Source organism: Ranitomeya imitator, chromosome 1, assembly GCF_032444005.1.
Source record: "Ranitomeya imitator isolate aRanImi1 chromosome 1, aRanImi1.pri, whole genome shotgun sequence".
Lineage (NCBI taxonomy): Eukaryota > Metazoa > Chordata > Amphibia > Anura > Dendrobatidae > Ranitomeya > Ranitomeya imitator.
The window spans coordinates 712,423,144-712,439,438 of NC_091282.1; the positions used below are offsets into that span (position 1 = coordinate 712,423,144).

General features: G+C 45.0%; 1 protein-coding gene across 2 annotated transcripts in view; it reads right to left on the reverse strand.

Annotated features, from left to right (window-relative positions):
* The window catches only part of LOC138643346 (serine/arginine-rich splicing factor 5-like), a 37,404-nt gene extending 21,924 nt beyond the window's left edge, over positions 1-15,480 (reverse strand). For both annotated transcript variants that reach the window (XM_069732274.1, XM_069732269.1), the window contains exons 1-2: positions 15,393-15,480; positions 4,906-5,036 (exon numbers count right to left, since the gene is read on the reverse strand). In XM_069732274.1, the coding sequence (XP_069588375.1) occupies positions 4,906-5,031 (126 nt within the window). In that variant the 5' untranslated portion in view covers positions 5,032-5,036; positions 15,393-15,480. The remainder of the gene's footprint in view (positions 1-4,905; positions 5,037-15,392) is intronic.
* Positions 15,481-16,295: the final 815 nt, after the last annotated feature.

Below are 16,295 nucleotides of genomic sequence, written 5' to 3' on the forward strand. Positions count from 1 at the left end.
CGTCTCTCAACTTTCTCTTCACAATATCCCACAGATTCTCTATGGGGTTCAGGTCAGGAGAGTTGGCAGGCCAATTGAGCACAGTAATACCATGGTCAGTAAACCATTTACCAGTGGTTTTGGCACTGTGAGCAGGTGCCAGGTCGTGCTGAAAAATGAAATCTTCATCTCCATAAAGCATTTCAGCCGATGGAAGCATGAAGTGCTCCAAAATCTCCTGATAGCTAGCTGCATTGACCCTGCCCTTGATGAAACACAGTGGACCAACACCAGCAGCTGACATGGCACCCCACACCATCACTGACTGTGGGTACTTGACACTGGACTTCAGGCATTTTGGCATTTCCTTCTCCCCAGTCTTCCTCCAGACTCTGGCACCTTGATTTCCGAATGACATACAAAATTTGCTTTCATCAGTAAAAAGTACTTGGGACCACTTAGCAACAGTCCAGTGCTGCTTCTCTGTAGCCCAGGTCAGGCGCCTCTGCCGCTGTTTATGGTTCAAAAGTGGCTTTACCTGGGGAATGCGGCACCTGTAGCCCATTTCCTGCACACGCCTGTGCACGGTGGCTCTGGATGTTTCCACACCAGACTCAGTCCACTGCTTCCTCAGGTTCCCCAAGGTCTGGAATCGGTCCTTCTCCACAATCTTCCTCAGGGTCCGGTCTCCTCTTCTCGTTGTACAGCGTTTTCTGCCACATTGTTTCCTTCCAACAGACTTACGATTGAGGTGCCTTGATACAGCACTCTGGGAACAGCCTATTTGTTGAGAAATTTCTTTCTGGGTCTTACCCTCTTGCTTGAGGGTGTCAATGATGGCCTTCTTGACATCTGTCAGGTCGCTAGTCTTACCCATGATGGGGGTTTTGAGTAATGAACCAGGCAGGGAGTTTATAAAAGCCTCAGGTATCTTTTGCATGTGTTTAGAGTTAATTAGTTGATTCAGAAGATTAGGGTAATAGGTCGTTTAGAGAACCTTTTCTTGATATGCTAATTTATTGAGACAGGTTTTTTGGGTTATCAGGAGTTGTATGCCAAAATCATCAGTATTAAAACAATAAAAGACCTGACAAATTTCAGTTGGTGGATAATGAATCTATAATATATGAAAGTTTAAAGGGAACCTGTCACCTGAATTTGGCGGGACCAGTTTTGGGTCATATGGGCGGAGTTTTCAGGTGTTTGATTCACCCTTTCCTTACCCGCTGGCTGCATGCTGGCCGCAATATTGGATTGAAGTTCATTCTCTGTCCTCCGTAGTACACGCCTGTGCAAGGTAATCTTGCTTTGCGCAGGCGTGTACTACGGAGGACAGAGAATGAACTTCAATCCAATATTCCGGCCAGCATGCAGCCAGCGGGTAAGGAAAGGGTGAATCAAACACCTGAAAACTCCGCCCATATGACCCAAAACTGGTCCCGCCAAATTCAGGTGACAGGTTCCCTTTAATTGTAATCATTATGGTAAATAATGAAATTTAATACTATATGCTAATTTTTTGAGAAGGACCTGTATATACTTAACAAAAAAGTGTGAAACAACTGAAATTATGTCTTATATTCTAGGTTCTTCAAAGTAGCCACCTTTTGCTTTGATGAGTGCTTTGCACACTCTTGGCATTCTCTTGATGAGCTTCAAGAGGTAGTCACCAGGAATGGTTTTCAATTCACAGGTGTGCCCTGTCAGGTTTAATAAGTGGGATTTCTTGCCTTATAAATGGGGTTGGGACCATCAGTGTTGTGCAGAAGTCTGGTGGATACACAGCTGATAGTCCTACTGAATAGACTGTTAGAATTTGTATTATCGCAAGAAAAAAGCAGATAAGTAAAGAAAAATGAGTGCCTATCGTTACTTTAAGAGATGATGGTCAGTCAGTCCGAAAAATTGGAAAACTTTGAAAGTGTCCCCAAGTGCAATGGCAAAAACCATCCAGCGCTAAAAAAACTGGCTCACAAGAGGATCGCCCCAAGGAAAGGAAGACCAAGAGTCACCTCTGCTTCTGAGGATAAGTTTATCCGAGTCACCAGCCTCAGAAATCGCAGGTTAACAGCAGGTTAACAGCAGATCAGATTAGAGACCAGGTCAATGCCACACAGTTCTAGCAGCAGACACATCTCTACAACAACTGTTAAGAGGAGACTTTGTGCAGCAGGCCTTCATGGTAAAATAGCTGCTAGGAAACCACTGCTAAGGACAGGCAAAAAGCAGAAGAGACTTGTTTGGGCTAAAGAACACAAGGAATGGACATTAGACCAGTGGAAATCTGTGCTTTGGTCTGATGAGTCCAAATTTGAGATCTTTGGTTCCAACCACCATGTCTTTGTGCGATGCAGAAAAGGTGAACGAATGGACTCTACATGCCTGGTTCCCACCGTGAAGCATGGAGGAGGAGGTGTGATGGTGTGGGGGTGCTTTGCTGGTGACATTGTTGGGGATTTATTCAAAATTGAAGGAATACTGAACCAGCATGGCTAGCACAGCATCTTGCAGCGGCATGCTATTCCATCCAGTTTGCATTTAGTTGGACCATCATTTATTTTTGACCAGGACAATGACCCCAAACACACCTCCAGACTGTGTAAGGGCTATTTGACCAAGGAGAGTGATGAGGTGCTACGCCAGATGACTTGGCCTCCACAGTCACCAGACCTGAACCCAATCGAGATGGTTTGGGGTGAGCTGGACCGCAGTGTGAAGGCAAAAGGGCCATCAAGTGCTAAGCATCTCTGGGAACTCCTTCAAGATTGTTGGAAGACCATTCCTGGTGACTACCTCTTGAAGCTCATCAAGAGAATGCCAAGAGTGTGCAAAGCAGTCAAAGCAAAAGGTGGCTACTTTGAAGAACCTAGAATATAAGACACAATTTCAGTTGTTTCACACTTTTTTGTTAAGTATATAATTCCACATGTGTTAATTCATAGTTTTGATGCCTTCAGTGTGAATTTACAATTTTCATAGTCATGAAAATACAGAAAAATCTTTAAATGAGGAGGTGTGCCCAAACTTTCGGTCTGTACTGTTATTATATATATAAAAAAAAATTTTTAATAAGTGAGAGGGTCTAAAAATCCCTGCAGACCACTATGGGAGGGACAGATAGCCCAAAATATGTGAGGTGCACAGGACGTAGGGGCGCTTTACTCCTGCGTCAGTGCACACTCACAGAGTCTGAGCATGCTCATATAAGAGCATGACATGACATTTCAAGTGATCGATGGGGTCTCAGGACTCTGACCCACAGTGATCTACTGGAAATTTAAGAACCTGTCGCAATATTAAAAAGCAAAAACTTTATGTCTGGGGGTGGTGGGGGGTTCTGACCTCTGGGACCACTAATGATTTGGATTCACCCATTCAGGTAAAATGTAACTTGATATTTGTTCTAATTTTTATTTTGTTTTTTAAATAACATGCACATCAAAACATTGTACATCAGGTAGATTATTTGGTGGCCTGTTTAGGGTTCCTTAGGATCCATGGCTACCCAATAAGAGGAACTTTCCCGATTTGGGAACACCTTTTCCCTGTGAGATGGCTTTTACAGGGTTTTGTTTTTAATCAAAAACAGTGTTTACCACGTACCTCATGTTAATTGCCGTATATGTACCATTATTTTTTACAGCAGAGTATGTGTTTGCTATTGGCCAGTGTGAATAAGCTCCTACACAATGCATTCATACCAACTTATATTCCAGCTCACGTTTTTCAGTTTTGTTTTCCAATAACAGAGGAAATCTCAGTGGTTTTTGGGTATGTTCACATTGATGTTGATTTTGAAATGAAAATAAGAAAGAAAAACTCCATATCTTTTGGTAGGTCTGCTTAAAAAAAATTCACATTTAAAATAAAAACAAAACAAAACCCAGACCAAATTTGAGTTTTTTAATTATAGATTTTCCCTCTGCAGATTCTACTTCTGACAAATAATGTGAATAAAACATAATTGATCTTGCTGCATACAGCAGCTTCACTGCACAACTCTGTAGCTTCCATCCAAGAAAAGATAAATCTTCACAGATGTTAACAAGATGCTTATTATTTTCTAAGATTATTTAGAGGTCCTGGGAAGAGGAGCCAATATGACAAGTAGTATGGTGTGTTATTAGCAATGTGATGTAGCGCTGAAACATCACATCCAGTGGATGTAAACATGGAGAAGGCAAGTCACTAAGGCTACGTTCAGATTAGCGTTGCGCGCCGCTGCGTCGGCGACACAACGCACGACGCACGCAAAAACGCTGCGTTTTGCGACGCGTGCGTCGTTTTTTGACGAAAATCGGACGCAAGAAAAATGCAACTTGCATTTTCTTGCGTCCGACGCTAGCGTCAAAAACGACGCACGTGTCGGAAAACGCAACAAGAAAAACGCATGCGTCCCCCATGTTAAACATAGGGGCGCATGACGCGTGCGTCGCCCGAAGCAGCGTCGGGAAACGCTAATCTGAACGTAGCCTAATCGGAGCTCTGGAAGAGGTCTCACACTTTGCCAAGGACTCACATCTCTACACCCAGTTTCACATGAACTGGCATCTCCATAAAACCTGGTCCACAATGGATACCAGGAACATGAGTGGTAGAACAGCGAGGCTGTTGTTCTGCCAACAAGTCTATTTTTCCATCTCCCCAGAGTCTATCATGGGGGACAATTATCCAACTGTCACTTGCAGGAGAACCAAGTTAACACTTACGTGGATAATCTAACACAGTGTTCCCCAACTCCGGTCCTCAAGAGCCACCAACAGGTCATGTTTTCAGGATTTCCTTAGTATTGCCCAGGTGATAATTGCATCACCTGCACAGGCAACAATTCAATCACCTGTGAAATACTAAGGAAATCCTGAAAACATGACCTGTTGGTGGCTCTTGAGGACCGGAGCTGGGGAACACTGATCTAACAACACTTACCACAAAGCCAAATCCACTTTTTAAGTTTATTTCTCTGATACGTCCATATCCCTTGAAAAACTTCTCCACGTCTCTTTCACGAGCATGAGGACTAAGCCTCCCTATAAACACTCTGCAACCACTCATCTTATCTGGAGAAGAGAAAAAACAAAGTTACATTTGGAATGTTCTAGTTCTAGAAAGACACAAATGGTTACATGCAGCACATTACATAGGACCAATGTGAGGACTACTAGTGAAACAGACATGATCATCCTAAAATATCAGTGGACATCCACTTGGAGACGTACACGATATAACATGCAAGTATGGCCATTATAGTCTCCAACGTACACAACCCCGGAATATCATATACCCTGAGAGCTTCCAGGTTTCCAGCTCCAAGCACAAGAGTGCATGTCTTCTCCTGTCAGTGTGAAGACCAGGAATAACGGGGGAACTCCTAGTCTCTCCACAAAGGAGGAGACAGAATTCCCAGGAGCTTGGCTCCCGAGCAGTGCAGATGTCATATACCCCTGAGATGGGAGATTACAATTATACAGTATGTAGTTTTTCACTTTTAGCCTCTTGTAATTATTTCTTAGTAGAAAGATGTGAAGATAGATGTTTGGGTAAGCCGTCAACTACACCTACCAGCATATAATGGCAGCCTGCCCCTGATGGATTTTATTCTCGCTTATATAGTGCCATCATACTCCATGGCTCTTTACAGACATCATCGCTGTCCCCATTGGGGCTCACAATCTACATTCCCTATTAGTGTGTCTCTGGAGGGAAACCGGAGAACCTGGAGGAAACCCACACAAACACAGGGAGAACATACAAACTCCATGCAGATGTCCTTGGTGAGATGCGAACCCTTGGAAGGGGAATAATGCAAAGTGCATTACAGAACGTAACTTGAAAGAGTTGTCCTCTCTCAGAAAACTTTTCCTGGTATGTATAGCTCGCTGTAAAGGAAAAAACACCATAATGTTCTCCAAACAACCAGGGGCCAGCAATCAGTCTCTGCAGCTGGTCTTCGGGTGACTGCAGACAATCACTGAGCTCAGACAATCAATGTAGATGGCACGAGCTGCTGATGTTAAGTCTGCACTGTGGCCAAACAGAGATGAGACGGCTGTGGAGACAGTGCTGGACCCGAAAAGAAAAGAACAGTGCATATCAGGAAAAGTTTTTCTGAAGAGTGACAACTAGTGATGAGCGAGTATACTCGTTGCTTGGGTGGTCTCCGAGTATTTGTTAGTGCTCAGACATTTAGTTTTTGTTGACACAGCTGCATGATTTACAGCTGCTGGACAGCCTGAATACATGTGGGGATTCTCTAGCAACCAGGCAACCCCCACATGTGCTCAGGCTGGCTAGTAGCTGTTCCACTGCACTGACGCCTTACTCTTAGGCAGTTCTATTTTACAGTCCTCTAAAATCACCCAGATCATCAAAATCAGATGGTAGGGGTGATCCAGGCTCTTAGTTTCAGAAACACTGTACATTTGGGTCATTACAATGGTGGAAATAATAAAAGAGTATAGTTAACTTGGAAAAGCTATTCTATATGATAATGAGCACACATCAAATATAGTACATGGCATAATGCCTGGGCAAGGCATCGCCGATCAGAACGCCCTGTACCCTCCATACTCTCTCCTCTTGAGCGCTCAACCAAAGTGCTGTGATAGAAGATGGTAAACATTAACATTGACACACTGCTGCTGTGCAGAAGCTGACTGTCTCCTCACACCGCCATCTGCTGGCCAAAGAGAAAACTGCAGTAAAACTCCTTATCTTGCTAGTGCTGCGTGTGGTACACTTCCCTACAAAGAGGAGCTCCAATAACCCCTTTATGGATAACCTCTGTAAGCTCCTGCCAACTAATGGTACATCTGTAAGAAGCATGAGAACATACACAGTGTGCCTCTGCGCAAGCGGAAAAATACACTGGAGTGCACAGAGGCAAAACAGACCCCATACCACAAGGCCTCCAGCTAAGGAGGCTCCACATGGCCAACAACAAATGTGTCCGTTCATATACTGAAGCAGAGGGATGTATAATAAAGGTAGATCCCATGCTACTGAAATTTTTTCAAGAAATTTTTGCTGCTAAAAATTGCTCCCATTCCCCTGAATAGGGTTGTGTTTGATGAATGGGAGAGTTGAAGTTTTAAAAAAGGATCAACAAAAACAGTAAAAAATAAATAAATTACTGTAATAATAATCAGCTATTATGTCCACGTTATGTGCATGGGCAGCTTTAAAGGGGTATTCCAGTTATAACCAATCATTAGCCACTAAACAACTAGTAGATGGATGATAACTAGTCCTAGAACAAGGCAGGTGCTGGCTGCCGGGGCTGCGTTATATATGGACACTGTGCGCCAAGACGTACGGCACTATGGCCATGCGGACTGTACTTATGTGGCTGCGTTCATTCATTTCCCTACAAAATCACTATATCTGGCAGGGAAACGGCCGTTTACTCACAAGATTAATCGATTGTGCAAGTAAAAGTAAAGTTCACACGACCAAATATATATAAAAAAAATAAAAAAATGAAGATTTACATCCACAAAAAAAAAAAAAAAGAACGAAGGCGATAGATGGCAATAGAGTCTCTTTAATAAATTAGGCTCATCTTAGAACCGCTGTGCACCTCCGGCAGAAGTGGTACTCCAGTAGGGGACTGGGGCACATGTCTGGAAGTTTTCACCCCTGAAGTGGCATACATTTTAATGAATTTGACATGGCGGCTTCACCCCAGCTCCGCTCACTTTGGAGAAACTGGCCAGGATTGGTGTAAAAATGGCAAAAGTCACTACATTGTTGAGCAACTTCGAGTCGTGCAAAAAGTTTGCAACATTTCTTAGCGCTTTACACCAGAATTCTTCTACAAACACCTTGATGGATCGGACTTGTATAGGCGAGTCTCAACCCCAATTTAGAAGGGAATAATGTACAGTATGCTGAAATTTTTCTCATACGAACATTTGGTCCGCGTGAGGTCAGCTTTATCCACAGATCACACTCAGACCAAAAATATACTGGTGGGAACGTACCCAAACAATGGAAAGATCACAGCAACTCACTGCTATGGCTTTCATCTGCCTAAGGGAAGAGATATACAGCTGTATAACTGACGAGGATCACAGCGCAATGCTCGGACTGGCTGGCAGCTCTCCTGACCTGAGGGTGACAGCTGCATAGAAATCAGGAGAGCTGCCAGCCAGTCCGAGCATTGCGCTGTGATCCTCGTCACAGTTATACAGCCAAAACTCTTCCCTAAAGTTGGCACACATCCATCAATTAGTTTGTCCACATCAATTACAAGTCATACTTTTTCCTTTTTTTACTCTTTCTGAACGCAGTCTTTTAGCCATTGGTATAATATTCTGCAATAACTGGAATGCTCCTTTAAATGGGCTTATTAAAGGAGTAAAATTGCAAAGTGCTGGTAAAAACGAGCAGCTTTGTAATTCACTCCTTATGAAAAATTTTGGAGTATTCTGCAATCAAAGAACGAACTAACATGCGATTATCAAAATCAAAGTAAAAATGCTGCACACAGTGATTGGTTGCAGCAAACCCAAGGAGAGGTAGCAGTGGGGGATCAAAGGAATATCTTTTTTTTTTTCTTATAGGGCTTACATGATCCTGCATTTGCCATAATTCCTGGCCAGAACATGTGATCCTGGGTAAAGGTTGCGCAATGTGTTAATTTTTGGACTACTGACCCGGAGGCGATGACTGGTTGCTTGTCCCCCGAAGCATTATTTACTATGTGTTCTCATCCAACACAGTAAGAAAATGGCTGCACTACAGATACACTCCATGTACAGGGAATGCTGCAGAAAGCGCTGACAATGGCACTGAAATGGTGCAGCTGTCTGGCCAAAAAAGTTTCCCACTTTATCAGTACATTAAATGGTAAAAGGCCCGTTAAAATGCACAAAAATAAATATATATATATATATATATATATATATATATATATATATATATATATATATATATATATATATATATATAATTTTGAAAGATGGAAAAAAAGAAAAAAAAAAAAAAAAAATATGAGCACATAAATAAAAATAAAATCACTTGTGTGCCCTTGGCCGCCATGTCTGACAATGAAACAGTGATGCGGGCTAACACTGGTAACCATTTTGGCAGCCATGTGAAGCCCTGGATGCATTCGGTATTGCTTTTGCTCAATGCACAGGACAGCAGAGTTTACAATGTTTGACATCCCGGCGGCCACTAAATGTACGAAGATGCGGTGTCTGGCGCCACCTCACTGTTCACACCTGGCAGCTAAGAGGCCATTAGCGTGCCGGGATGTAGGACCCCCAATCTTATAACCCAAGAGTGCGTCATTAATAGTGTTGAGCATTCTGATACTGCAAGTATCGGGTATCGGACGATATTTGCTGTATCGGAATTCCGATACCGAGTTCCGATATTTTTGTGATATTGGAAATCGGTATCGGAGTGTGCGGTGCGTATGGTTCCAAGGGTCTGGAGGAGAGGAAACTCTCCTTCAGGCCCTGGGATCCATATTAATGTAAAAAAATAAAGAATAAAAATAAAAAATATGGCTATACTCACCCCTCCGAAGAACCCTGGCTGTCACCGCTGCGAGCGTCTGCCTCCGTTCCTGAGAATGTAGCGAGTGAAGGACCTTCGATGACGTCGCGGTCACGTGACCAGCCAGGGTTCTTCGGAGGGGTGAGTATAGCCATATTTTTATTCTTTATTTTTTACATTAATATGGATCCCAGGGCCTGAAGGAGTTTCCTCTCCTTCAGACCCTGGGAACCATCAAGGATACATTCCGATATTTGTGTCACATTGACTTGTATTGGTATCGGGATCGGGGAGATCCGATATTTTGCCGGTATCGGCCGATACCGATACTTTCAAATATCGGAAGGTATCGCTCAACACTAGTCATTAATATTGTAGTTGCAGCAAAGACCTTTTGGGTAAGTTCACATAGGGCATTTTTGTTGCTTTTTTTTCTGCAGCAAAACCTGATCTTCTTGGCAGGAAAGAAGCTGCGTCAAAAACACAGGTTTAGGTGCGTATTTGTTGATGCGTTTTTTCTCTCTCTTTGTTCATGCTTATGTCCTTGGATTTTCAGCAGCAAAACCGCAGCAAATAATGATCCGACATAGTCCATTTAATACCGAGTGTCCCACGACAATCTCATGTGTAGAACAGTCACATTGGGAGATGATTACCTCCTGTCAGTGTATCGCTGCGCCGCCGTGAGAGTTCACCGGAGTTAATCAGCTGATCAGCTCTGCTGCTCTCACTTACGGGACTGCTGCGTGGGAAAGTTCTCACGCAGCGGTGCCGTAAGTGACAGCACCAGAACTGATGAACTCCAGTGAACTCTCACGGCGGTGCAGTGATACACTGCAAGAGTGATTACCTCCTGTTAGTGTATTGCCGGAGACAGAGTAGAGCAGTCACATCACCCGATGTGACTGTTCTACACGTGAGATTGCCATGGGACACTCGGTATTAAATGGACTACGTCGGACAGGGAGTATTAGATGCTGGGTTATTATTTTATTTTTGTTGCAGGAAACGGAGTCAGGGATTAGGCGTTCAGCAAGTATGGCAAATTAAGATTCAATAAAGGAGTCTGTGTGATTATTTCAAATAAAGGAGTTTAATCAGGCTGTGTCTATCTATCATGTAACTATGGGGTTAGTAATGGATAGGTGTCTTACAGATGCTTCTCCATTACTAACCTGTGGGCTTGATGTCAGCTGACAATACACCACAAATATGAACCCCACTTACCACCGCTACAGGGCAAGTGGGAACAGCGAGGCTAAGTGCCAGAATTGGCGCATCTATAAGATGCGCCATTTCTGGGGAGGATGAGAGCTGATGTTTTTAGCCTGGGGGGTGCCAATATCCATGGCCCCTTCCCAGTCTTAATATCAGCCTTAAGCTGTCTGCGTAGCCTTTGCTGGTTCGATTTTACAGGGTGACCCCATGTAAATTTTTTTCTGGGGTTCCCCTGTAAAATAGCCAGTAAAGGTTAAGTAAACAGTTGTGAGCTGATATTAAAGGGACTCTGTCACAAGATTGCCTTGTGCAGGCATGTACTATGGAGGACAGAGAATGAACTTCAATCCAATATTGCAGCCAGCGAGTAAGGAAAGGGTGAATCAAACACCCGAAAACCCCGCCTCTATGGCTGAAAAGTGTTCCCTCCAAATTCAGGTGACAGAGTCCCTTTAATAGCCTGGGAATCTTTATGGCTATTGGCTCCTTCCCAGAACAACAACATCTGCCCTCAGCCGCTGGCTTTCCCTCTGCTGGTTATGAAAATTATGTGGAAGCCGACGCAATTTTTTTTTTAATTTTTTCTTTTGAAAAATAAACATATTGCATTTCACGCAGATTTCTGACAGTTGCTTTTTTTGTTACAGCATATGTCAGTTAATTATGTTATTGCTCCTACATAGGCTGGTGTGTGGGTCTTTAATATTAATGAGGGTATCTGGCTGAAGAGTTTGAACAAGGAAATTACATCACATTTTTTTAAATAATATATCTTTATTTAGCTCTATGGATCTACAAAAACGCATGAAAATCTGCATTAAAAAACATGCGGAATTTACACTGTATTTTCTGCCAAGAAATGCAGAATCTGTGAAGAAATTTCCCCAAGCAAATCTGCAACGTGCGCACAAAGCCTTAGGATCTTTGTTCTCAGCAGCACATCATCCCATAAACAGGATTTTAGCAGTCGAGAGCAATGCAAGTTACAAGCGCCGGTCATTGTGTCCATCTGAAGTGCGGTCAGCCAGTGTAGACGTGATATTAAACTACAGCCGACTGGCAGATATGCCGGCGATTTATGGCTGTTGAACAGCACTGATCGGTAATGTAAACCTGGGCTAACAGAAGGGAAGCGTCTCTGCCCTCTACTGATCGGTCCGGGCGGGGTGGTGGGGATGGGGGTTTAGCAGTTTCTAAACTTTGCGTTATTTTATAGAACAGATCACACACAGATTATGACCCAGCAGAACGCTGCAGTCAATCATTGCCTTTTGCAATGATGTTCCCTCCAGCCTAATCTGACACGAGAACTAAAAAGGCGCAGATTCTGACCTGCATTTTCTGCCAAGAAATGGAGAATCTGCACAGAAAATTCCACATTCCACAGTCAAATCTGCAACGTGTGCACATAGCCTAATAGTACAACACGTCTGCAATCTGTCTGCCAATAACACCAAATATCCAGGGTCAGCTGACAGACACCAAAATATCCAAGGCTCACATATTTTTTGCAGGACAAACGTTCAGTGAGGATCATTAGCGTAAAATTGTGGGCAGCTTAAAGAGAGGAAAGAATTAAAAATGTGGTGTTAAAAAAAAAAAAAAAAAAAAAAAAAGCGCCACCATTTAACATGCATTTGGTATCAGACCTCCGGGACCACCAGAGGCCCTGAAAATATAGGATCCAGTGTGATTAAACTATACAAGGGGTCTCAAACACGCGGCCCCTGAGGCTGCTTCATGCAGCCCACAGGCACTGAAGACCCCTTGACTATCGCAGCCAGATATATTTCAGCTGAATGTGCTTCCTTGGACCAGCTGTCTGCAGAGCTGTAACAATGCCAGCCAGAGGCCAGCGGCTGCCATCTGCGTGCCAGTGCATGGCAGTAATGTCATAAGCCGACATCGGCGGCCCCTGGACCAGGCTGCGATTGTCAAGGGATCTACAGTGCCTGTGGGACGCAGGTGCGGAAAGGACGCTGAAGGGTGAAAAGAAGGCATTTTTCCTTTTATGTGTTAATGTTAGACGGTAGTCCAAGAAGGGGGCCAGGTTCTCCAAGAAGGGGGCCGGGATAAGGGCACCGTACTCCAAGAAGGGGGCCGGGATAAGGGCACCGTACTCCAAGAAGGGGGCCGGGATAAGGGCACCGTACTCCAAGAAGGGGGCCGGGATAAGGGCACCGTACTCCAAGAAGGGGGCCGGGATAAGGGCACCGTACTCCAAGAAGGGGGCCGGGATAAGGGCACCGTACTCCAAGAAGGGGGCCGGGATAAGGGCACCGTACTCCAAGAAGGGGGCCGGGATAAGGGCACCGTACTCCAAGAAGGGGGCCGGGATAAGGGCACCGTACTCCAAGAAGGGGGCCGGGATAAGGGCACCGTACTCCAAGAAGGGGGCCGGGATAAGGGCACCGTACTCCAAGAAGGGGGCCGGGATAAGGGCACCGTACTCCAAGAAGGGGGCCGGGATAAGGGCACCGTACTCCGAGAAGGGGGCCGGGATAAGGGCACCGTACTCCGAGAAGGGGGCCGGGATAAGGGCACCGTACTCCAAGAAGGGGGCCGGGATAAGGGCACCGTACTCCGAGAAGGGGGCCGGGATAAGGGCCCGTACTCCGAGAAGGGGGCCGGGATAAGGGCACCGTACTCCAAGAAGGGGGCCGGGATAAGGGCACCGTACTCCAAGAAGGGGGCCGGGATAAAGGCATCATACGCCAAGAAGGGGGCCGGGATAAGGGCACCGTACTCCAAGAAGGGGGGGGGGGGGGGGAAATGTATATAAAATAAAGCATGAAAAAATATTTTGCCACTAAAAATGCTGTTTTTATATAAACTAAACAAAAATGTTTGATATCACCACATCCATAACTGCCTGAGCTATAAAACTATACCATATGATAAATTCCATTAAAAAAAAAAAAAAAACATTAAAAAATGTTAGAAAAAAAAAAAAAGATCAAAGGTGTATAGAAAAAAAAATCTGGCTTCACTAAAAACGTCACTGTGTCCTGCAATGAATGCGCCCTCCCAGTTCAAATGTTTTCTATGTGGGCCCCATATACCCAGCAGAGTTTGAGACCCCTCCCCCCAAATTTACAGGATCTCTGGGGGGACTGGAGGAGGCCAGTGTTGATCCCCCACCCTAATAACCAGACAGTTCAGAGGAGAGAATACAGGCCACTGAATGTAAAATTGAGATGAGTGCGTCCCCTACAGGAAGGGCTTGGTATTAGTACACACTGTTTGGAGACATATTACTTGATTGTTAGGCTATGTGCACACGTTGCGGATTTTGCTGCGGATCCGCAGCAGTTTCCCATGAGTTTACAGTACAATGTAAACCTATGGGAAACAAAAAACGCTGTGCACATGCTGCGGAAAAAAACGTGCGGAAACGCAGCGTTTTATTATCCGCAGCATGTCACTTCTTTGTGCAGAATCCGCAGCGTTTTTACATCTGCTCCAATAGAAAACTGCAGATGTAAAACCGCAGCAGAATCCGCACTAGAAAACGCGATAAATCGGCAGGAAAAACCGCAGCGGTTTTGCCCTGCGGATTTATTAAATCTGCAGTGGACCATTCTACGTGTGCACATAGCCTTACAAGAAAACATGAGGGGAAGGCTGGCGGATTCTATAGATGGAGGAGCCCGGCCTTTCTTCTGTGCACACGTTGCGGATTCTCTGCAGATCCGCAGCGTTTTTTGAGGTGCAGAAACGCTGCAGATCCGCAACTGATTTACAGTACAATGTAAATCAATGAGAAAAAAAAAATGTGCACACTTTGCGGAAAATCCGCTGCAGTTTAAAAGAAGTAGCATGTCACTTTTTTGTGAATCTGCAGCGTTTTTGTACCCATTCCATTATAGAAAACCGCAGGGATAAAAAAAAAACGCAGCAAATCTGCAAGAAAACCGCAGCAAAAAACGCTGCGTTTTCTGCCAGGAGAGGCAGAATCCGCACCAGAAATTCCTAAGGCTATGTGCACACGTAGTCTGGGTTCTCTGCGGATTTTTCCGCAGCGGATTCCAGCAGATTTGATAAATCTGCAGCGGAAAACCGCTGCGGATTTACCGCGGTTTCCACTGCGGTTTTCCATAAGGGCAGTTGTAAATCAGCTGCGGAAAACGCACAAAAGAAGTGACATGCTGCGGATTGTAAACCGCTGCGTTTCCGTGCGTTTTTTTCCGCAGCATGGGCACAGCGTTATTTTCCCCCCCATACGTTTACAATGAACTGTAAACGCAGGGGAAACTGCTGCAGATCCGCAGCAAAATCCGCATCGTGTGCACATACCCTTAGGCCTCGGGGCTGTTATTACAGCGGCCTCCCCGGCATCTGCCGCCATCATGTGGGCTTGTGATTATGGAGGGAACACAAGAGGCAATGGAGGCCCCGTCCTGGGCCACATGACATACAGATCACATGTCCCCAGACAATACTAAGGAGCAGGCCCATCATCCGCCTGCGGACACACTACAAATCCCAGCGTGCTCTGGCGGGCTGCAGGCACACACCGTGCACAGCCTCCATTTTCCCCGCTCCGCCGCTCCCTGCAGCCCGGAGACATACGTATCACATAGGCCTCATATCCAGCCCCGGGGGAGGTGTAATAACGGCCCTCACCCCACTCCCACTGCTCCCCGAGTGACCCTGCGCCCTCTCCTGCACCCACACCGCCGCACACTCACCAACGCCACCGCCGCTTCCCGAGAATGAAATGGCGACCGAGAACCTCCGGATATGACTCTAACAAGATGGCGGCGCGGGGAGAGGCGTGTTGTCATGGAGACGGCAGGGCTCAGGCCGGCGCTCTGTGTGATGAGTATCATGGCGGCGCCTCAGTTGTGCTCACTGTGGTAGCTTGCACCAGGTTTCCTGGCCACTTGTAGGAAATACTGCTAAAGGCGAAATATCCCCTCCTCATGTCCGCTCCTCTGCTCCCCAAAAATGAAAGAAAAAAACCCACTTATAAGATTCTGTGCCATTGCAGCAAGATTACCCACCTCCGGCGATGTCTACAAAGCCCCCAAATAAAACACCTTATCCCGCATAAGGAATACACAGAAAGAATGACCATAATTCACTGTACATTATATTCCCTGTACATGTAGGGGGCAATGAACTTGGCGTATACATAGATATTAGGGGAATGGTCACATATCCCATGTAATCAGGTGTATATTATATTCCCTGTACATGTAGGGGGCAATGAACATGGCGTATACATAGATAATAGGGGAATGGTCACATATCCCATGTAATCAGGTGTATATTATATTCCCTGTACATGTAGGGGGCAATGAACATGGCGTATACATAGATAATAGGGGAATGGTCACATATCCCATGTAATCAGCTGTATATTATATTCCCTGTACATGTAGGGGGCAATGAACTTGGCGTATACATAGATAATAGGGGAATGGTCACATATCCCATGTAATCAGGTGTATATTATATTCCCTGTACATGTAGGGGGCAATGAACATGGCGTATACATAGATAATAGGGGAATGGTCACATATCCCATGTAATCAGGTGTATATTATATTCCCTGTACATGTAGGGGGCAATGAACTTGGCGTATACAT